We start from the raw sequence: 22,577 nt of genomic DNA, 5'->3' as shown, positions 1-22,577 counted from the left end.
CTAGGACACACTGATTTTAGAGGGGCACAGCTGTAGCCTGGGACTTGTCAGTCAGCCATAAGGGCAAAACTATGCATCAAGTAAAAAGTCGGTTTAACACTAATAATTTAAGTGATTTGTTACTCTGCTACTCATGAGAAAACAATAGCCAAACCAAAAAGTGTAAATATCTTAGTGTGCACCATTTGCCAACTTTGTTTACATTCCTCTGACCTATATACAAACAGTGTACACTGAAATGTGAGAGGTGTGTATAATTAGATACCTTCTATATTTCCTAATTTAATATGACATTAATTAGGACTGAATGATTAATAAACAACAGTCTATAAAATGAACATATTCATGAGATGATGTTGTGTGGTGTTACATGCCCTAACATTTATTTTCCATGGGCAGAGAATGTCTGACTGTATACTTTAATGGTGTATTATGCATATTTGCTAGGTTATTATATTATATACCACATATAAGCTGTGGACCATTATAAGTGGCTATAACCAAAATATAGCTGAGCAATAATTACCTGCCTATTGCGTGGCTGACTTACTTTATTTATAAATATTTATTAATGTACATTATGCTAAGCAAAAACAAATCTTAAAGGAACACTAGGTAACTTTTTTTCTGTTAGTGTTGCTTTAACTGGCTTAGACTGAAAACGTTAGCTGCACAAGCTTTTGAGAAGACTCTGGGGCATTATGGGCAATATAGTGCCTGTAGTGAATTTGTGTGGCATGTCCTAAAGTTTGGCTCATAAATCCAGAATAAAAATTTACTTTACCACCTTAATTTTAGTGGGGCACAGCAACAATAAAGTCTAATGATGCCCCTGCCGTTTAAAAATTAAATAATTGTCACAACACGAGGCTTAAGAGTACATAGACCTATAACGATATATGAGAAATGTGACAGAAAATACATACTCAAAGAGAGCCATACATTATAAATTCTTGGTGGGATTGCATGAAAGAACAATGGGTGCTTAGAAACAAAACTAGTTCAGTCTAGATATTTATGCTTGTTTTCCTTCTTAGTGCTACCGTGAGCCTGTCAAAATCTTTTTGGGCAGCCTATTGTTGGATCTTATCTGTCTGTGTGTGTTTTTTGTCTGTGTCTGTGTATATGTGTGGGTGTGTATGAGTAAAGTGCTATGTGTCAGCTTCCTTTCACCTATCATAAATATGCCACAGTACCTCTTTTTTATCACCAAATTAACCTCATGTCTAACACCCTGCTTTCCTGTAAATGTGTTGCCAGCTGCATTATTGCTGCCATTTCCTGTGGTTATCTCAACTCTTTGTACTACAAGACCTTTGGGATTGAGGCAGCATTTAAGTGTGATATGCGCCAAATTAATCACAATATTATTTCTAAATATATATCAGCTAATAAGACTTGTTATTTTATGATCAGCATACAGAAGTAAGCTCTGGTTTAGTACTCCCAGTTGTAGTACAGCAGTTCAGGCTATTTCAGTCTCTATATTCTATAATTTAAGTATAACTGACTTGTACTGCTGCCTGTGAAATTGCTGGATAATACATTATCAGATGTATTAAGCCCTGGAAGTGTTTAAAATCAAACACTCTATTGCACAGTTGCTTGTACTTTTAATTATAGACCCCTTGGCCCAGGTTTTGGTGTGATCTCTAGGTATGACTGTGCGGGGTAAGGGGGTCCTGTTCCTGTGGCTGTAGATTTGTTGATCCTATTGTCTTCTGCATTACTACACATGGTCTAATGCATAAAGGGTGTCTGGCTTGAAGCTTAGGCTCTGCAGCTGGCTGAAAAGCAGCCATCACAGTCCATCCACTCACATCTGCTCAGTGGGGCGACAAGGACTCACACTGAGGTGACCAGGACAAGAGCAGTTCACTTTAGCCCTGAGGCCGGCAGGAGAGCAGAACCAGCATCTGAAACCAGCTGTCAGAGGACTGAGGTGCCTTTTTGGTCCCAGTTAACCTCATTGTCAACCCCTGTCACTTTAGTAGGTAATACTGAATTTTGTCCTTTTTTCTGTTTCCAGGGCTGAGATGGGTCAGAGTGTTGAGTAGTTTTGTACTCAGGAGTGTTAGCTAATTTTAGGCTGCATGTTTTTTTGGATCCTGTATAAATCACAACTTCCATTCTGAATAATTTCTGGACGTATACTTCTTTTTTTCTGTACTATTGTCACTGATTCTGCTCATAACATGAATCTTCCTGACTTCCTCCTGCAGAGCTATAAAGGAACCATGGGAGACTGGAGTTTCTTAGGTAATATATTAGAGGAAGTGAACGAACACTCGACAGTGATTGGGCGTGTTTGGCTCACAGTGCTCTTCATCTTCCGTATTCTGATCCTGGGCACAGCAGCAGAGTTTGTGTGGGGAGATGAACAGTCTGATTATGTGTGTAACACAGAGCAGCCTGGTTGTGAGAATGTGTGTTATGACGAGGCCTTCCCAATCTCCCACATTCGCCTTTGGGTGTTGCAGATCATATTTGTTTCCACTCCTTCACTGGTTTATGTCGGCCACGCGGTGCATCATGTCCACATGGAAGAGAAGCGCAAGGAACGTGAAGAAGCAGTGCTGAGCCGCCAGCAAGAAACCACTGAAGAACGACTTCCTGTTGCGGCGGACCAGGGAAGTGTTCGCACAACAAAGGAGACTAGCACCAAGGGGAGCAAAAAGTTTCGGCTAGAAGGCACTCTACTCCGCACCTACATTTGCCATATTATCTTCAAAACTCTGTTTGAGGTGGGATTTGTGGTGGGACAGTATTTTCTCTATGGCTTCCGCATCCTCCCACTGTACAAGTGTAGCCGCTGGCCCTGCCCAAACACAGTGGACTGCTTTGTGTCACGTCCCACTGAGAAGACCGTCTTCATCATTTTCATGCTGGCTGTAGCTTGCGTCTCACTCTTCCTCAATTTTGTGGAGATCATCCATTTGGGTTTGAAGAAGGTTCGCTTTGTTTTCCGCCAGCCAGCTGCAGCCCATGTTGAGAGCCTTGGTCCACCTGAGAGAAGCCTGCCTTTCCTCCTTTCACCGACCATTCCAAAGGCAAAAGGCTACAGACCCCTTGAGGAGGACACCAAAGAGGAGGAGGTTGCACACATCTATCCTTTGACTGAGGTAGCTATGGAGGCAGGCCTGTTCCCGGCTCCCTCACAGGAGATGGAGCACGAGCAAAAAATTCTGCAGGAGAAACCTGTGGAGGAGACAGTGATCTGTGATGAGATTTTGCCTACTTTCACTGAAGTCACAGAGACTTTGCTTGAGCTACCCCAAGATGAAGAAGAGATTTGTAGAGAAGGAGATGAGGTAGATAGTTTTAAGAGTGTTATACCACAAGAAGAGCAAGCAGACAAAGGGACATTAGAGGAGACATTGATTTTAATAGATGTGTCAAAGAACAATAAGGATGAACCTCTAAGGGGCCCGCGCTGCAAAGAAACAGTGATAGATGACAAATTTGACATGGAAAGTGGGTCTGAAGAGGATGCAGTAGTTGAGGAGCAAACATCAGATGATCAAAAACCAGAAGAGGTAAAAGCCGAGGTAGAGGAGGCTGTAGAAACTCCAGTGGAAAAGCCAGTAATCAACGATTTTGCTGAGGAGTTTAATTTAGCACCTGAAGACACAAAAGACTGTGGAAGCTTGCCTGATGTGGTAGAGGAAAAGATAGAAACTGATGACTTGGAAAGAGATGTAACACAGGTGGAGCTTCTATGTGAAGAGGAACCAATAGAGGATGTAAAAGCTCTAGAGGAGGTGGATGAAATCACAGAGATTAATGAGTCCCAAATACTGGAGAGGTCTAAGGAGGCACACACTTTAGAGGAGGTGGTAGGGGCACGAGAGTCAGAAGAGTCATCTAAAACAGCATCAATAGAAGACATATTGGACACAGGCAACCAGACAAAGGTTTTAGAAGATGTTGCTGACATAAGCAAGGTACAGGCTTCCAGTGAAATGGAAAATCCAGAAGAGATTAAGAGCTCAGCCAGTACTAACAGTCTCAGGATGACTGAAAGTAATCCAGTGGTGGAGAGTGCTGGAATGTTGGAAAGTGCAGAACTGGAGGTTAATTTGCAGGAGCTAGATGCCCTAGAACAGGTGACTGCAGCCCCACTTGTACCACTGGAAATGGAAACAGCAGAGTCCCTAGAAGATACAAGACCTTTAAGTCGTCTTAGCAAAGGGAGTGCGAGGGCCAGGTCAGATGATCTTATGATATAACAGGCGCATGCAAGTGACCTTAAAGAATATATAGCAATAATTTATTGATTCCAAACAAGTGCTGTTTTACTTAGAGCACCAATATGAAACAATTTCAGGTAATTTTTTTCTTTTTGATGATATTCCTCAAAATTTAAATTCAAACTCAAAGAACCTTTTTGTTCAGTAACACGCTTTGGTAATATTAATGCAGTTATAATGAACTACTGATAAACATTTCAGTTAGGGTCATTAAAATGAAATATAATTATGCATTCTAACTACTCAATGAAAACATGAATTATAATTGAATTTTCAAGCTTAAACATAATTTTAAAGATTCTTTTTCATCTTCTGACATTCTAGGTATGGTAGACTTTTAGAACTCCAACCTGTTTTGTCCAAGTTTCAACTGAATTCAAGTATGCAAAAACACTGTGTCAAAGTGTCTGTCAAAATTAACAATTAACTGTGATATTTTTTGAATATCTATATTGTCATTCTGCTGGGCAATATTTGTCATTTTAAATCATAATTATAGTTGTAAAATTACTTGCCATTTATAAGACTTTGTGCATTAATATGTTTAGTGTCATCTTTATTGCCTTGAATTCCCCAAGTGTTTTTAATTATATATAAATATACATGTGATAAAACAAACAACCTTACAAATATAACAAAAACAATGCAAACAATCTCAAATTTAATTAAGTTTAAACCTAATTGTAATGCATGCAGGTTTGTAATTTCATATTTTATTCTTCCAACTTATATTGTCCTAGTGTAGCAGTTAACATGATTAACTTTTGCCTTCATTCTCCTGATTGTCTGAACACTATGCACTGACTGAGAGATAAGCTATTTTTTTACTCTAATCCACACGTTGGGTTCTCACTGCATCCAGGGGCCAAATCCCTCTTCTCAGCTAGAGTAAACATAGCAGTCATGGTGATAAAGATAATGCCCAATCAGCACAAAGTATTGTTCTTCTGCAGACAATTATAAAATACAAAAACAAAACAAACTTAAATAAATGTACTGAAATGTCTCATTCTGAATAAGGTTTTAAAATTATTACTAAAAATTTTATTTTTGTGATTATATATATATATATATATATATATATATATATATATATATATATATATATATATATATATATATATCCAACTATATATTGTTATATAAATGTTCATATTTAATTCAAATCAAAACATGGTTTGGTCCGATTATTTCTAAGGGTTGCCTTTCATTTGAAATTAAAGTGTAATCCATACAACAACACTACACACAGTCTCTAAACGAAAGCAAAAAATATCACTCTATATATTCAGCAGAAAAACAGCAAGTTTTGCTTTACTTTTCTGTATTTGACAGGTCTATGCTTCCTTAATATAAACATATTATTTAATCCTATTTGTGTTTGTTTCATCTGTGTCTACAAAGTGGAATATATATTCCAGCAATTACATTCTGTTCTGTTCTAGCCTAGTTTCACTTCCTGGGCTACTGCTGTGACAAGACCACTATTTTATTCCCACAAAAATGATGACCCCTAGTGGAAAATAGCATATTTATGGATATAATGTATATTATATTTCTTTTGCCTTATTGCTTCCAATGGCATGTTTTTTTTAAAGGGGGGGGGGGGTCTGCAGCAGAAGTCACAAGACTGTAACGTTAGTCAGCTACAGTAATCAATGTAGATTTTGCACTGTTGGTATATTCTTGTTGACTCAATAATAAAATACAATTTAAGAGTTTGATCTGTTTGTTTTTATAGCATAATAAAACACTAAACCATCACTGGATTTAGAACACCTATCCTATGTCTATCTGTACTCACTGTCCATTTTCTCAGCTCCAAAGACCATACAGGAGCTTTGTGGACAGTGTTTAAATACTCCAGCAGCACTGCTGTGTCTGATCCACTCATCCTAGCACATCACCATATCAGTGTCGCTGCAGTGCTGAGAATGCTTTACCACTCAAATCATACCTGCTCTGTAGTGGTCCTGACCATTGAAGAACATGATGAATTAATAAATGGCCCATTATGTTACATTGTGTGTTGATTGAGAATATATGGAAACCAAAATTGTTCTTGACACCAACTCACATAATATTTTTTGGAAAACAAACAAACAAACAAAAAAAACCCTCATGGCTTTTGTATTTATAGTAATGATATATAATTTTATACAAGCATGCTTATTGAGAAGATAAATAATAGGTACCCAAGACGTTTGCACAGCACTCTGTGTGTGTGTGTGTGTGTCTGTGGTGGACAAAATACACAAACCATGTACTTGACTAAAGGTATAGATACTCAGTGTAAAATATTACTCCAGTAAAAGTAGAAGTCCATTGTAGATCTCCACTTGGGAAAAAGTACAAAAGTATTTCCCTTCAAATGTACTTAAGTATTGAAAGTAAAAGCACCATGATGTATTATGGCTCTAATGTACTAGTATAATTTCTGTAACAAGACTCATGCTTAACCCATTGTTAGTGAAAAGACTCTAGGGTCATTCTTGGTTCATTAATTAGTTTGACACTCACAGGAATGGCCAAGGATTAAATACAATGAATTATGTTTTATCAACTATTACATACACCCAAGATGCTGCCCCTCCAAACCAACTGTGGTTGCTGTCTCCTTTTCTGTAAGGTGTCTGACATTTTTTGTAAGGTGTATTGTATGTTCTCCCTGTGTCCACATGGGTTTCCTGTTTCCTTCCACAATCTAAAAAACAGGTATGTTTATTTATTTATTTATTTTTTAGACTGGTTGAGTGTGTGTTGCCCTGTGATGGACTAGCATCCTGTCCACTGTGTGTCCTTGCGCCCAGTGATTTCAGGTTGGCTCTGGATAGATAATAACCCAATGTACACAGAATAAATGCATGGATGTAATGCTGAGTACAAAGTATTTAAAAATACTTTGTAATGGCAAATTATGCTTCAGATGAGGACACTTGAATTTCACTTTTTTAAAAATCAAAGCAGAACATAACTGAAATATACAACAGTTTCCCCACATTTACAGCAAAGGTGTTATCCACCAGTGTTTCTCAGCTAGTTTTGGAAAACGTATGTACTGCTGTAACACACGTTACCACAGGGGTTTAATCATTCCATTGAAAAACAGCCAACACGGATAGAAAATCAGTTCACACTGCCCCCATGTGCCCAATTAAAAATACTACATTTGAGTGAAATGTGATCTATTTTTACAATCAGTATTTTAGTATAATCAATCAAACTACGTATTTGAGGTATGAGTATGAAATGCAAAATACTGTGTAGTATATAAAATATATTTTTAAAAAGGAAGCTTAATGTTAGAGCTTAATGTGGGCAATATATCTATTGGCTCTCTGTTGCACAGTCAACATTTCTAGTTCCTTCAAATTCCAGTGTGTGTTAATATGTTGGGAGAGTCGTTGAAACTGAATGTGTTTAGGCAACAGTCCTGCAAGGTCGATATTTTAACAAATGAAAAAATCAGTGGAGGACACTAACAACAGATGGCAGCACCGTTGCTAGGAGACGAATGAACACAGTAGCCACGCTAAAACAAGTGAACATTTTTCTGTGCTTCATGACTTGAGCAACTTGAACCATGTTCATCACAATCACAGTGGTTGTGGTCTGCGTAGACGCAATGAGTTGATACATTTTTAGAGAGGTGCTCATCAGGTCGTACTGTCAACGCCATAGGTTAAACACAGAACGAAATTGGGCTTAATTCTCAGGAGACAGCGACCTCTGTAGGTTTGGAGGGGCAGCGTCTTGGTCGTAATAGTTGATGTAACATGATTCATTGCATTTAATTTTAGGCCATTACTGCTGTGTTCATCAGTGTCAGATTAATAAATTACTATCTTTTAAAAACTGGGGAACCAAGAGTGACACTAGTCTTTTTACCTACAATGTGTTAAGAAAGAGTCTTGTTACAAAAATTATAATAGGACTTTAGAGCCATAATACGAAATTGTAATTTTACTTTCAATACTTAAGTGCATTTGGCAGTAAATGCTTTTGTACTTTTACTCAAGTAGAGATCTACAACAAGGACTTTTACTGGAATAATATTTTACCTTGTGTATCTGTACTTTTATATTACTCAAGTACATGGTTCGTGTACTTTGTCCACCACTTACTGAACCATACTGCTAATCAATTATTGTAGTGACCTTAAAAATACACAGTGCAATCAAAAAAGAGAGCTCTCAACAAACAACACATCTCACTATACACCAAGTGCAAACACACATAAACACAATAAAGCAACTCCCTCTTCCCACGTAACACACAACAGTAAATCAGTAAAACAGTAATCCCCCAGAACAATCCAAAAACAGTCCTGAGGTAGTCGCAGTTCATGCTAAGTGTGTGTTTCAGTGGGCTGCCACAAAAATCAGAAAATGTAGGATAAGATGAGCTGTTCTGATATTGTTCTGATATTGTTCTGCTTCTTAAATAGAGCGCAGACATTTTAGTCCCACATTGTCATCTGAGTATCACCACTCACAGAGATGGACCCCTTTAGCACCAAGATGAGGTTAAAAGGACAAAAAACAAACATAACAATCACAGAGAAATCAGTGTACTGATTAAATATAGTGAGAAAGAGAATAGGGCAGAAAGTGAATCATGTGAAAATGGATAAAAGCTAGAGCATCTGTGCCTTGCTCCTCACTCTTTAGAACTTGTGTCAGTTGTGGCTCAATTTTTTACTTAAAGATGATGTTCAATCAAAATGTTTTTAATCAAATGACGATTTTCATTTTAAAAAATCTGAGGATGTTTTCTTACTGTTTGCTAGCTCTAAGGTCTGTTTGTCTCCTCAGACCCGGTCTGGTGTTTTTACTAAGCCCCCATGTCAGTAAATGGATGGATAGATAGATAGATAGATAGATAGATAGATAGATAGATAGATAGATAGATAGATAGATATGAGTGTATCAATCCGATATTCTGGGCTTTCTCTTTCTCTCTGGTCACATCAACAGAGAGAGCCCCAACAGTTGAAAAGCATGAAGGCATGAGGATATTGCTTTATTCCTGCTGTAAATGTGGGTAATACTTATTAATTTTTGCTGTTTCAGATTTCTTAAGGTGGAAATGTCTCCAAATTTGGAGGCAACTAACTGCATGGAAGTGCATAATAACTGCATAACAGACCGAAAGTGCTACAAAACTAAACTGGAGTAACAAATGGGTTTCTGTGGTCATTTAAACAGTTAATAAAAACTTACAGACAAATTAAACTTCAGCCACCAACAAATAATGGTCATTTTTTTCTTAAACAATCCATTCCATTTTAAAATACACTAAGCTTCTGAATGTAAATAAACCAAAGAGAACAGCATTCCCTTTAAAACAGCAGGCACTCAAACTGGCTGTTCTGAATATGGTGGTTTACATAAGTGGAAAACTCTGTGGTATTTTGAATAAAATATTTCACAGATATTTCATTAAGATCTCAGTGAACTGTGTCTTGCATGGCAGGTGTTGTGGGGTGCTCCCAGCATTTAATGGTTGACACTTAACAAAAGTGATCAAAAGAAGGACAATTGTCTGGTCCAATCCTACAGTACATCAACTGTCAGTAGTGGACAAATTACACAAACCATGTACTTACCTTAAAGTACAGATACTCTAAGTAAAATATCACACAAAGTAGCAGACCTCATTATAGATCTCCACCTGAGTAAAAGTACAAAATATATACCTTAAAGTGTAATTAAGTATCGAAATTAAAAGTACTAAGATGTATTATGGCTCTAATATTTTATTGAAAAATTTTGTAACAATGCTCATGCTTAATCAAAAAATTGTAGGTAAAAACACTCTAGTGTGATTCCTGGTTCCCCAGTCTTTTAATAGAACGTAATGAATTAGTTTCACATGGATGAACACAGCAGAAATGGCCAAAGATGAACCCTCTGGAATCTGTGATCTGACATGCCTTGATATTTTAACAAATTTCACCTACCTAAAAAAGTTTGTTCCCAAAAAGCTACACATGCTAATGTTCAGCACAAACCCAGCAACAATAATGAAAGGGAAGTAATTGATTGTTGATCAATTACTTCTATTTACTATCAATTGTAATTGATTTGTTTGTTTGTTTGTTTTTTGTCTGTTTTCAAAGGTGCTGAAATATAGTGCAAAAACACATTGTGAAAATGTATGAATTTTTCTTTTGAGCTCTGAACTTTGTAGACATGGGTGTTGGCTACACACTGGTGTTTACAGCTTTTTTATATTTTACATAGTTTTACTCCATATTGTTAAAATCATGATTGTTCAGTTGTAAACAGTGGTGTTTTAGTTATTTAGCAACACTACAGACTGACTTGGAACCACAAAGCCATAAATATGAGCTTCAAATGAGTGCTTGAAAGCAGCAGAGGTTATTATTATTATTATTATTATATTATTACTACAAGCCTTTTTTTCTCTCTCTATCAGCTGAGCTCTATGCCAGCTGAGGCCATCAGGGGTCTCATTCTGAGCCTCAGAGAGAGACATGCCTCTTGGTACTTATCATTCTATAACATCAAGCTAAAAATACATTTCTTTTCAATCTCCCTGTGTTTGAAATGTACACTCTTTAACTCCCTGTCTGAGGCCTTTCAGCCATGTCTGAGGTGATCTGACATGCCTTGATATTTGAACAAATTTCACCTAGCTAAAAAAAAGTTTGTTCCCAAAAAGCTACACAGGCAAATTTTTAACATGAACCTAGCAATAATGTGAGAGAAGTATTTTTGTCATTCAACAGTTCTTTTGTTTAAATTAACCCTAAACTTGGATTTCCCAAAAAAACTATTTTCAAAGGTGGTGATATATTGTGTGAAAATACATTGTGAACATTTATAAATTTATCTTTTGAGCTCTTAATTTTGTAGATATGGGTGTTGGCTACACACTGGTGTTTACACCTTTCTGATGTTCTAAAGTGGACATGAAACAGTAGATGTAGTTTACATAATTTACGAGACAAAACTCGTTCTTACAAAATTCTTATATGTGCCAGTTAAATCAAATCAAATCAAATTTATTTATATAGCGCTTTTCACAACTGATGTTGTCACAAAGCAGCTTCACAGAATTCCAGTAAGACAAGATTTGACATGAAATGTAAAGACAAATGTAAAACCCTCAAGTGAGCAAGCCAGGGGCGACAGTGGCAAGGAAAAACTCCCCCAGCTGAGGAAGAAACCTTGGGAGGAACCAAGGCTCACAAGGGGTGACCCATCCTCCTCTGGTCAATCTACTGGTGATGATAGTTAGTAGTCCATGAGAACTTCAGTGTAGGGACAGCTTCAAGGCACTTGGTGGTTGCTGGAGCGTGGGCAGCTGGTCTGAAGCGTGGAGGAGGATCTCGACAGTCATCCATCAGTGTCCAGACAGACAGGTGGGCAGTCGTTTACTCGGAAAGATGTAAAGGGATGGAATTAGTTTTGAACTGTTTTGTGTTTGTAAAGTAGAAAATATGAAAATTTCCAGAGTGTGGCTAATGACTCCGGCAGATCTGACTATGACAGCATTAACTAAAAGGAGAGAACCAGGAGAACACACAGACACGGGAGCATCCTGAAACACTGGCATCCCTCCGCTCCACCGTCAACAAACCTGAGTGATCGCGAGAAGCGGCGGGACAACAGCACCAGCGTCTCAGTATACTATAATTCCCTGTGTCCATGGACCCCCCGGATCTGCCGCCTTTATCTATGGGGGAGCATTAGCTACCAAATGATAAACTAAACAAATGAGTTTTTAGCCTACATTTGAAGATTGCGACTGTGTCTGAGTCCCGAACATTTTCTGGAAGATCATTCCAGAGTTGGGGGGCTTTATAAGAAAAGGCTCTTCCCCCAGCTGAGGCCTTCTGAATTCTGGGAACATTTAAAAATCCAGTATTCTGTGATCTGAGTGAACGTGGAGGCTCATAATAGGAAATTGTATCTTGAAGATATTCAGGAGCAAGCCCATGTAGAGCTTTATATGTTAATAACAAAATTTTGTAGTCAATGCGGAATTTAACAGGCAGCCAATGAAGTGATGATAAAACTGGGCTGATATGTTCAAATTTTCTAGTTTTAGTGAGGACCCTAGCTGCAGCATTTTGAACTAGTTGAAGTTTTCTTAAATTGCTGCTGGTGCATCCTGACAGTAGTGCGTTACAGTAGTCAAGCCTTGAAGTAATAAAGGCATGTACTAATGTTTCTGCGTCCTGGAGGGATAAGGCATTTCTAATCTTAGCAATATTGCGAAGATGTAAAAAAGCTGTCCTAGTGATACTACCTATGTGTTGATCAAATGATAAATCCGGGTCAATTATGACACCAAGATTTTTTGCTGCTGAACCAGGTTTAACTGGAAAGTTAGCTAGATTTAAAATTAAGTCTGATAATTTATTTCTTGTCACTTTTGGACCCAAAAGCAGGACCTCTGTTTTGTTGCTGTTTAGAAGGAGGAAGTTACGCAACATCCAGCCTTTCACGTCTTTTACACAGTCCTCTATTTTCTTTAATCTGTGTTTGTCATCGGGCTTGGCTGAAATATACAATTGTGTGTCGTCTGCGTAACAGTGAAAGTTAATGTCATGGTTTCTTATAACTGTGCCTAGCGGTAACATGTATAATGTAAATAATAATGGTCCTAAAATAGAGCCTTGTGGAATTCCAAATCTTACTTTAGAATAATTTGAATTTAGATTGTTTACTTTTACGAATTGATAACGTTCCGTTAAGTAAGATTTGAACCATAATAGGGCTGTCCCTGTGATTCCAACCATGTTTTCTAACCTTTCTATGAGAATATTGTGGTCTATTGTATCGAAGGCTGCGCTTAGGTCAAGAAGCACCAACAGGGATACGTGGCCTTGATCAGAGGCAAGAAGAAGATCATTTGTTATCTTGACTAGAGCTGTCTCTGTACTATGATGTTGCCTGAATCCAGATTGGAATTTTTCATATATATGATTCTTATGTAGATATGAACTAAGTTGTTGGGCCACAGCTTTTTCTAAGATCTTAGACAGAAATGGCAAATTAGAAATAGGCCTGTAATTAGACAGTGTACTAGCATCAAGATTTGGTTTCTTGATCATAGGTTTAATAACTGCTAGTTTAAAAGCTTTGGGTACATGGCCCAGACTAAGCGATGAGTTTACTATAGTTAAAAGAGGATCAATAATAGCCGGTAGTACTTCTTTGAGCAACTTTGTGGGAATTGCATCAAGTGTGCAAGTTGTACAGTTTGCGGAGGTGATAATCTTCTCTAGTTCTAATTGTGGGAGTGGGTAAAAGGTTTCAAGTCTTTCTTTTACAGTTATATTATGTTTTATTTCATTCACATCAGGTGGCAGCCAGGATGGATTTGATCCTGTGGCTAGAGTTTGTTGTCTAATATTCTCAATTTTATTATTAAAAAAGTCCATAAAATTAGTTGTTCAGAACCTGCTTGATTTTTTGTAATTCTAGAAAACACACTAAACAGTGCTCTCGGATTATTTTTATTATGGGAGATCAGCAAGGCCAGATATGCTGAGCGAGCTTTAGTGAGGGCATTTCTATACTCTATAAGGCTGTCCTTCCAGGCAGAATGGAACACTTCAAGCTTGGTTGATCGCCATTTCCGCTCTAGTTTTCGTAATGTTTGTTTTAAAGTACGGGTCTTATCGTTATACCATGGTGCGAGCTTTTTCTGTCTTATACTTTTATGTTTAAGTGGTGCTACCTTTTCTAAAGTAGACCGACAGGTATTTTCTAGGCAATCAGTTAGTACATCTAGGTCCATTGGGTCGGATGGAGTTGGAACTGGGGTCGATAGTTCTGGTAGGTTTTCTATAAATTGTAGGGCGGTAGATGGTTTTATTATACGCCTTGTAGAATAGCGAGGGTTCTTACATATATTATGGATAAAACGTAGCTCATATGAAATTAAGTAATGATCGGAGATTGCTGAGGATTGCGGTAAGATATTAATTTTGTCAATGTTAAGACCTAGTGTCAGAAGTAAGTCTAAAGTGTGGCTGCAGTAGTGTGTAGGCCCTGTTACATTTTGAGTAATACCAATAGAGTCTAAGATTGAGGTAAATGCCTTTTTTAGTGGGTCACTTTCCTTCTCAAAATGGATATTGAAATCTTCTACAATTATAACTTTATGATTGCACACCGCTAGGTTTGTAGCAAAATTGCTTAATTCTTTCAGAAATTCTAAGTAAGGCCCTGGTGGTCTGTAAATGTTGCATAATAAAAATGTGTCCTTTTTTGTGACCGGATTTGTAATAATAGTGGAGAGAACCTCAAAAGAAGAGAAGGTTTCACATTGTTTAAGACTAATTTCTAGGGTATTTTGGTAAATTACACATACTCCACCTCCTTTGCCTGATATTCTTGGGCTATGTGCATAATTATAGCCTAGGGGGGTGGCTTCATTTAGTGCTAAATATTCATTTGGTTTAACCCACGTTTCCGTGAGACAGAAAACATTGAATTTATGATCACTTATAATATCATTTACGATGAGTGCTTTTGAGTTTAGTGATCTTATGTTGAGTAACCCAAATTTTAGTTCTGAGGTGTTGCTGCTAGGTGTTGTGTATGATTTAATATTGATTAGGTTGCTGAAACAGGCTGATTTTGTTTTTCTACTTTTACATTTAGTTCGGGGGAAAGACACAGTCTCAATACAGTTGAACCTGGGTGACGTCTCAAGACAGTTCGCAGACGGTCGGTTTAGCCTGTCTGTCTGCGGCCTGGTCCCGGCTCTGGATTGTCAGCAGCTATCTACACTACTCTGCTGACTAACTAAAAGACTATGTGCTATACTGCAAGAAAGTAAGGCAGCACCCTCCCGCGTGGGGTGGATACCATCCCTACCTATAAGACCAGGCTTGCCCTCAAAACGTAACCAATTGTCTATAAAGCCCACTTGATTTTCGGAACACCACTTGGACATCCAGCAGTTTAACGCCCAAAGTCTGCTGTAAGCTTCGTCGCCACGCCGCATTGGTATGGGGCCAGAGCAGATTACGGCTTCGGACATCGTCTGGGCCAGTTTAATCACCTCTGTAATATTACCCTTAGTTACCTCAGACTGCCGCAGATGAATATCATTGGCCCCTACATGAATGACTACCCTCGAATATCTCCTATTAGCTAACAGTCTAAGGTTGCCACTAATATCCGGCGCTCTGGCTCCCGATAAACAGCTAACAGTTACTGCCGGCGCCCCTAAAGGAGTAGCTAATTTCACGTGCCGAACAATAGAGTCTCCTATAACCAGAGCACTCTTAACAGGCTCCTCAGCGGGTGCTTCGCTGAGCAGGGCAAACCTGTTTGACACGCGAATCGAAGGAGTGTGGTGTCCCGGTGGGCTAGCTTTGGCCTCAGCGTTAGCATCAGCCTTAGCTTTCCGGCTATGACGCCGAGACGTCACCCATTCACCCCGCTGTGAGGGCTCTAACGCCGGAGTCGTGGGGGTGCTAACTCTCCCTAAGGCACCCGGAGTTGCTAACACTAAAATCTCGCTGTTTATCCCTCAACAATAATAAGCTCCGGATGCGCACTTCTAGCTGGTCCACTTTATCCACCAGAGAGCTAACTAGCTGACACTTACTACAAATACAACCACTATATTTATCGCTAGAGGTGGAAAAGGGCGTTAAACTAAACATGCCACACTCTGAGCAGGCAAAACACCCAGTAGTAGCCATGGAATTGCAGGTACTTACCGCTTTTAGTGAATTTTAGTAACTTACACCAAGAACGTTACTCCAGGGTCCGGTGGCAGTTTTAGTGCCTCTGTAATGAATATTCCTGCAGAGACAATCTAAAAGATAGATCTATGGATGGTTAGTAGGTTATAAAAACAGATATAAATATAGAAATAACAATGGAAACGAGTAAACAGGAAAACCCGAGCGATCAAAACAGCTTCCAAACGGGTACAGAAACAGCCAAACGGGTTAAGCTGAATTAAAAATAACAAGCACGTTAAATGGCCCTTTACAGACATCTTGTAATGTTGAATGTGACGTCATGAGGTTGGTTGTCTTGGGAAACCTGCATTAGTTTACATTAGCTTGCGTTGGTTAACTCAATGGAAAATAAAAGCCAAAGCAAAAATCAATGCAAAGGGGGTCACTTTTGTATTGGCCCTGGATGCAGTGAAAAATCTGAAACAGTTCACTTTCATACTTTGCCTCCTAAACATAAAGAGGTTCTTCGCCGTTGGCTAGCTGCACTGAAGCAAGAGAATCCCCCAGTTAGCCGTGATGCTAGGGTTTGTAGCGAGCATTTTGTACCGGAGGACTATGTTGAAGAGCAACCCGGTCTCACACCTATTTGTGATATAGTCACATATATAGGGGACTGCAATTCGTGACATAGTCGCATATTTTCGACATTTTATGCGACAAGATCACAATCATAAGTGAATGGGCAATTTCCATACAAATTGTCATATTCGTGCCCCGTGTTATGCGACAGTAACGCGAAAACTCCTCCTCATTAAGGTGTCATTACCATCCGTTAATACCACTGTCTTATTTTCATTTACGGAAAATATAACGTTACTAATTCATTATTTGTTAAAATATCAAAGCAAATAATGGTTAGAGAAATGCCTTTTTCAGTATTAACCTTTTGAAAATTAGTCAAAATAACGTTAAGTGAAAGAAATGTTAAAGCTAAAGTAGGACACCAATAATAAGCATTGCTTAGGAGAAATATTATAATAAAATACATTATGCCTTTGTTGGAATAAGAACCTAAGTAATGTAATTTGCATTATGCCTTATATGAGTAACGACGCCTGTAATGAGGAAGAATTTTCGTGTTACGGTTGGATAGTGTTTGTATGGTAATTACTCATACACTTATGATCATGATATTGTCGCATAAAATGTCGAAAATATGCGACTATGTCATGAATTGCAGTCCCCTATATATGTGACTATATCACGAATAGGTGTGAGACCTGGTTGTGAAGAGAGGTTTTTTGAATCAAGTGTTCTTGTAGTTCACTAGACCAACAAACTGAAACCCAAGGCCACTCCCTCTGTGTTTGAATTTTCCTCTTACAAGGTTGGGTATACAGACCGTCTGACATAGTGTTGAACCTATGTTGTAGGCAGTGTGGCTTGATGTGCACCTCTCCAGAAATGTAACTTATTTCATCTATGCAGACCACAACGACTGTGATTAGTCTGCAGTCAGATGTACATGGTTGCTCGGGTCAAAAAGTCCAGAAATATTAACTCCTCTACACTACACTCCCTAAATTGTGCACTTTAAAAATTCATAAAACTAATACCACTAAACCACTACATTGTTTGCCACATAGGGTTAAAGGAGATGTTTAAAATTCAGCCCTAGTGATTTGGCAGTGTAATTGCAGAGTGAAGCAGACAAAGCACAAGTATAAACTTTCATAATGGCACAGGACAATTGTGCAGGCTTTGGAATAAGCTCTGCACTGAGTCACCACAAAAGTATAAATTGTTCTTTAGTGTGTTCTCTGCACAAGAACACTAGGTAAGACTTGGGTTTTTTCTGCTCCAGGGGTTCCTACTAGGGTAATTAACTTTTACAGCACTGTACTGATATTGGTAGGGAGGGGAGGAAAGGTGTGGTTTTCTACCCTCCTCCAAACGTTACATAGTGCAGTGTCTGCAATGTTGAGCTGAGAGTAGCAATGACAGAGGCTTTGTTGTCCTCGTTACCGGTCAGTGAAGCATCACCAGGATTTTGAAGCTGTGATTTTAAGGTAAAACTATTACATAGTGTTCCTTTACACTTTTGGTTTTGTCTGCATAGCTGCATAGTATAGTTTGCGTTTTTTCTGCAATTCTGAGAACAGATTCACTATCACCATCTTCCTCACAGCAGGAGGGTTGATATCTAGCATCCTCTCAGCCCCCCATCATTACCAGAAATCCCCTCAATGCTGTCTTATTTTAAAGTATGTAGAGTCCCAGAAAATCAGGTTGATTTGCTTAAGCAACATTTGAAGGAACAGGCAAAGTTAACATTTCAGTCTGAGGGATGATGCCCTACAGCACGAGATGAAGAGGCAGGCGAAGGGGCACCCGACCACACCGTTTAATTCCCTCATTCAGACGGCGATTGAATGGGGTGAGAAATAACTCCTTCCTCAGATCCTCCCGCAAAAAAGAGGTTGTGAAAGTGAAGAACACCAGATACAAACCACCCAATCTAGGTATACTTGCAATCATTGCATGAGTCCATTCAGGAGCTGGCAGCTAGATAAAAAACCCTGTTTAGAGCAGTGCAAATGAATGAGTGACGTCCCTTCCCCAGTGGGCCACAGAGACAACTTCTGTGCCGGCAACGTCAGGGAGATCTCCATAGACTTGAAGATGTTGACTCTGAGGTGCAGGATCAGGAGCATGACAAGGCCCAAGCACATGTGGTTGCCAGTATGGCATCTGTCGGATCAGGTGCTCTGGTTTTGCAAGGAGTAGAAGGTGGTCAGGCATTTGGAAATTGCCTTACCCTAGAGGTGTTAACAGATGGACTGAAGACATGCTACTGCTATAGTGCATATACTGCATTTAAGCTGGAGCTGCTAGCCCTTAAGTAGGCTTTCATGGAGAAATTTAGGGATTTGATGCTCTATTCAACGTTCACAGTCATTACCGATTCCTTTCGTTATTTGGAAACCTTTGTGAGATTGTGAGAAGGACTTTCTGGTGATGAAAGAGCAGGAAGTGAGAGCTTATCTTTGGCCTGCCCATAGAGCTGTGGAAAGTAAAACTGAAATGCAAGCGACTGCTTAGTCGATTGTAAGTAGTAGTCCATATAAGCAACACATATCCTTTTAGTCTTCACCCTAATAAGTACATATAAAAGTAATTTTACTGTATGGTTGTATGGTCTACTTATTAGAAATGACCACTTTATGCAGTATGACAAATCATTAAAAACAATGGACAATATGGGGAGTTCTAATGCTATTTACTCAAACACTATACAGTAAAATCACTTCATAATTCATAGGTATAAAGTCTGGTTGTATGGACTACTTATTGAAAATAACCATTTTATAAAGCAGTAAACATTAGTCATTATTAAAAACAATAGACAATTATGGGGAGTTTGACTGTTATTTACTCAAACACTATACAGTAAAATCACTTCATATTTCATAGATACATACAGGTGCTGGTCATATAATTAGAATATCATGAAAAAGTTGATTTATTTTAGTAATTCCATTCAAAAAGTCAAACTTGTATATTATACTCATTCATTATACACAGACTGATATATTTCAAGTGTTTATTTCTTTTAATTTGATAGTAATAACTGACAAATAATGAAAACCTTAAATTCAGTATCTCAGAAAACTAGAATATTGTGATAAGGTTCAATATTGAAGATATCTGGTGCCACACTCTAATCAGCTAATTAACTCAAAACACCTGCAAAGACCTTTAAATTGTCTCTCAGTGTAGTTCTGTAGGCTACACAATCATGGGGAAGACTGCTGACTTGACATTTGTCCTAAAGATGACCACTGACACCTTACACAAGCAGGGCAAGACACAAAAGGTCATTGCTAAAGTGGCTGGCTGTTCACAGAGCTGTGTCGAAGCACATTAAGAAAGAGTCCTACGGAAGGAAAAGATTTAGTAGAAAAAAGTGTAGAAGCAATAGGCCTAACCACGCCCTGGAGATGATTGTGAAACAAAACCCATTCAAAAATGTTGGGGAGATTCACAAAGACTGGATTGCAGCTGGAGTCAGTGCTTCAAGAACCACCACACACAGACATATGCAAGACATGGGTTTCAGTTGTCGCATTCCTTGTGTCAAGCCACTCTTGAAGAAGAGACAGCATCAGAAGCATTGTGCCTGAGTTAAAGACAAAAAGGACTGGACTGCTGCTGAGTGGTCCAAAGTTTAGTTCTCTGATGAAAGTAAATTTTGCATTTCCTTTGGAAATCAAGAGCCTGGAGGAAGAGAGGAGAGGCACAGAATCCACGTTGCTTGAGGTCCAGTGTAAAGTTTCCACAGTCAGTGATGGTTTGGGGTGCCATGTCATTTGCTGGTGTTGGTCCACTGTTTTTTTTTCTGAGGTCCAAAGTCAACGCAGCCATCTACCAGGAAGTTTTAGAGCACTTCATGCTTTCTGCTGCTGACCAACTTTTATGGAGATGCAGATTTCATTGTCCAACAGGACTTGGCACCTGCACAGTGCCAAAACTACCAGTACCTGGTTTAAGGACCATGGTAATCCATGTTCTTAATTGGCCAGCAAACTCGCCTGACCTTAACTCCGTAGAAAATCAATGGGGTATTGCGAAGGGGAAGATGCAATAGGCTAGACCCAACAATGCAGAGGAGCTGGAGGCCACTATCATCACTATCTATCACTATCACATTTTCTGCTTTACAAACACGAAACAGTTCAAAACTAATTCCATCCCTTTACATTTCTCCGAGTAAATAACTGCCCACTTGTCTGTCTGGACACTGATGGATGACTGTCGAGATCCTCCTCCACACTTCAGACCAGCTGCCCACACTCCAGCAACCACCAAGTGCCTTGAAGCTGCCCCTACTCTGAAGTTCTCACGGACTACTAACTACTTGACCAGAGGAGGATAGGTCACCCCTTGTGAGCCTTGGTTCCTCCCAAGGTTTCTTCCTCAGCTGAGGGAGTTTTTCTTTGCCACTGTCGCCCCTGGCTTGCTCACTTCTGGTTTTTTTACATTTTTTTACATTTCATGTCAAATCTTTGTCTTACTGGAATTCTGTGAAGCTGCTTTGTGACAACATCAGTTGTAAAAAGCGCTATACAAATACATTTGATTTGATTTTGATTTGATATCAGAGCAACCTGGGCTCTCATAACACCTGAGAAGTGCTACAGACTAATCGACTCCCTGCCACCCCACATTGCTGCAGTAGGAGCCCCAACTAAGTATTGAGTGCTGTACATCAAATCAAATCAAATTTATTTATATAGCGCTTTTCACAACTGATGTTGTCACAAAGCAGCTTCACAGAATTCCAGTAAGACAAGATTTGACATGAAATGTAAAGACAAATTTAAAACCCTCAAGTGAGCAAGCCAGGGGCGACAGTGGCAAGGAAAAACTCCCCCAGCTGAGGAAGAAACCTTGGGAGGAACCAAGGCTCACAAGGGGTGACCCATCCTCCTCTGGTCAATCTACTGGTGATGATAGTTAGTAGTCCATGAGAACTTCAGTGTAGGGACAGCTTCAAGGCACTTGGTGGTTGCTGGAGCGTGGGCAGCTGGTCTGAAGCGTGGAGGAGGATCTCGACAGTCATCCATCAGTGTCCAGACAGACAGGTGGGCAGTCGTTTACTCGGAAAGATGTAAAGGGATGGAATTAGTTTTGAACTGTTTTGTGTTTGTAAAGTAGAAAATATGAAAATTTCCAGAGTGTGGCTAATGACTCCGGCAGATCTGACTATGACAGCATTAACTAAATGGATCAGGGAGCATCCTGAAACACTGGCATCCCTCCGCTCCACCGTAAACAAACCTGAGTGATCGCGAGAAGCGGCGGGACGACAGCACCAGCGTCTCAGTATACTATAATTCCCTGTGTCCATGGACCCCCCGGATCTGCCGCCTTTATCTATGGGGGAGCATTAGCTACCAAATGATAAACTAAACAAATGAGTTTTTAGCCTACATTTGAAGATTGCGACTGTGTCTGAGTCCCGAACATTTTCTGGAAGATCATTCCAGAGTTGGGGGGCTTTATAAGAAAAGGCTCTTCCCCCAGCTGAGGCCTTCTGAATTCTGGGAACATTTAAAAATCCAGTACTCTGTGATCTGAGTGAACGTGGAGGCTCATAATAGGAAATTGTATCTTGAAGATATTCAGGAGCAAGCCCATGTAGAGCTTTATATGTTAATAACAAAATTTTGTAGTCAATGCGGAATTTAACAGGCAGCCAATGAAGTGATGATAAAACTGGGCTGATATGTTCAAATTTTCTAGTTTTAGTGAGGACCCTAGCTGCAGCATTTTGAACTAGTTGAAGTTTTCTTAAATTGCTGCTGGTGCATCCTGACAGTAGTGCGTTACAGTAGTCAAGCCTTGAAGTAATAAAGGCATGTACTAATGTTTCTGCGTCCTGGAGGGATAAGGCATTTCTAATCTTAGCAATATTGCGAAGATGTAAAAAAGCTGTCCTAGTGATACTACCTATGTGTTGATCAAATGATAAATCCGGGTCAATTATGACACCAAGATTTTTTGCTGCTGAACCAGGTTTAACTGGAAAGTTAGCTAGATTTAAAATTAAGTCTGATAATTTATTTCTTGTCACTTTTGGA

At 39.1% G+C, this 22,577-nt stretch overlaps 2 protein-coding genes and 1 pseudogene across 2 annotated transcripts in view; 1 reads left to right on the top strand and 2 right to left on the bottom strand.

Annotated features, from left to right (window-relative positions):
• The first annotated feature begins 2,237 nt into the window (after positions 1 to 2,237).
• Positions 2,238 to 4,229, top strand: LOC136710541 (gap junction alpha-8 protein-like; annotated as a pseudogene).
• A 5,773-nt stretch (positions 4,230 to 10,002) lies between these two features.
• LOC136710410 (uncharacterized) lies at positions 10,003 to 20,490 on the bottom strand. Its single transcript, XM_066685909.1, has 2 exons — positions 20,475 to 20,490; positions 10,003 to 15,772 (listed from the first exon to the last, which is right to left on the bottom strand). Exons 1-2 carry the CDS (start codon positions 20,488 to 20,490, stop codon positions 15,009 to 15,011), a joined length of 780 nt encoding a protein of 259 aa, XP_066542006.1. The 3' UTR covers positions 10,003 to 15,008.
• LOC136710532 (E3 ubiquitin-protein ligase TRIM39-like) overlaps positions 15,645 to 22,577 on the bottom strand; it is a 20,832-nt gene continuing 13,899 nt past the window's right edge. Inside the window, exon 13 of the mRNA XM_066686119.1 lies at positions 15,645 to 16,064. The gene's annotated coding sequence lies outside the window, so the exon portion shown is untranslated. The remainder of the gene's footprint in view (positions 16,065 to 22,577) is intronic.

This window comes from Hoplias malabaricus, chromosome 12 (assembly GCF_029633855.1).
Source record: "Hoplias malabaricus isolate fHopMal1 chromosome 12, fHopMal1.hap1, whole genome shotgun sequence".
NCBI classification, from domain to species: domain Eukaryota; kingdom Metazoa; phylum Chordata; class Actinopteri; order Characiformes; family Erythrinidae; genus Hoplias; species Hoplias malabaricus.
Note: the sequence above shows the minus strand (reverse complement) of the source record. Positions and strands in the feature narration are given on the sequence as shown.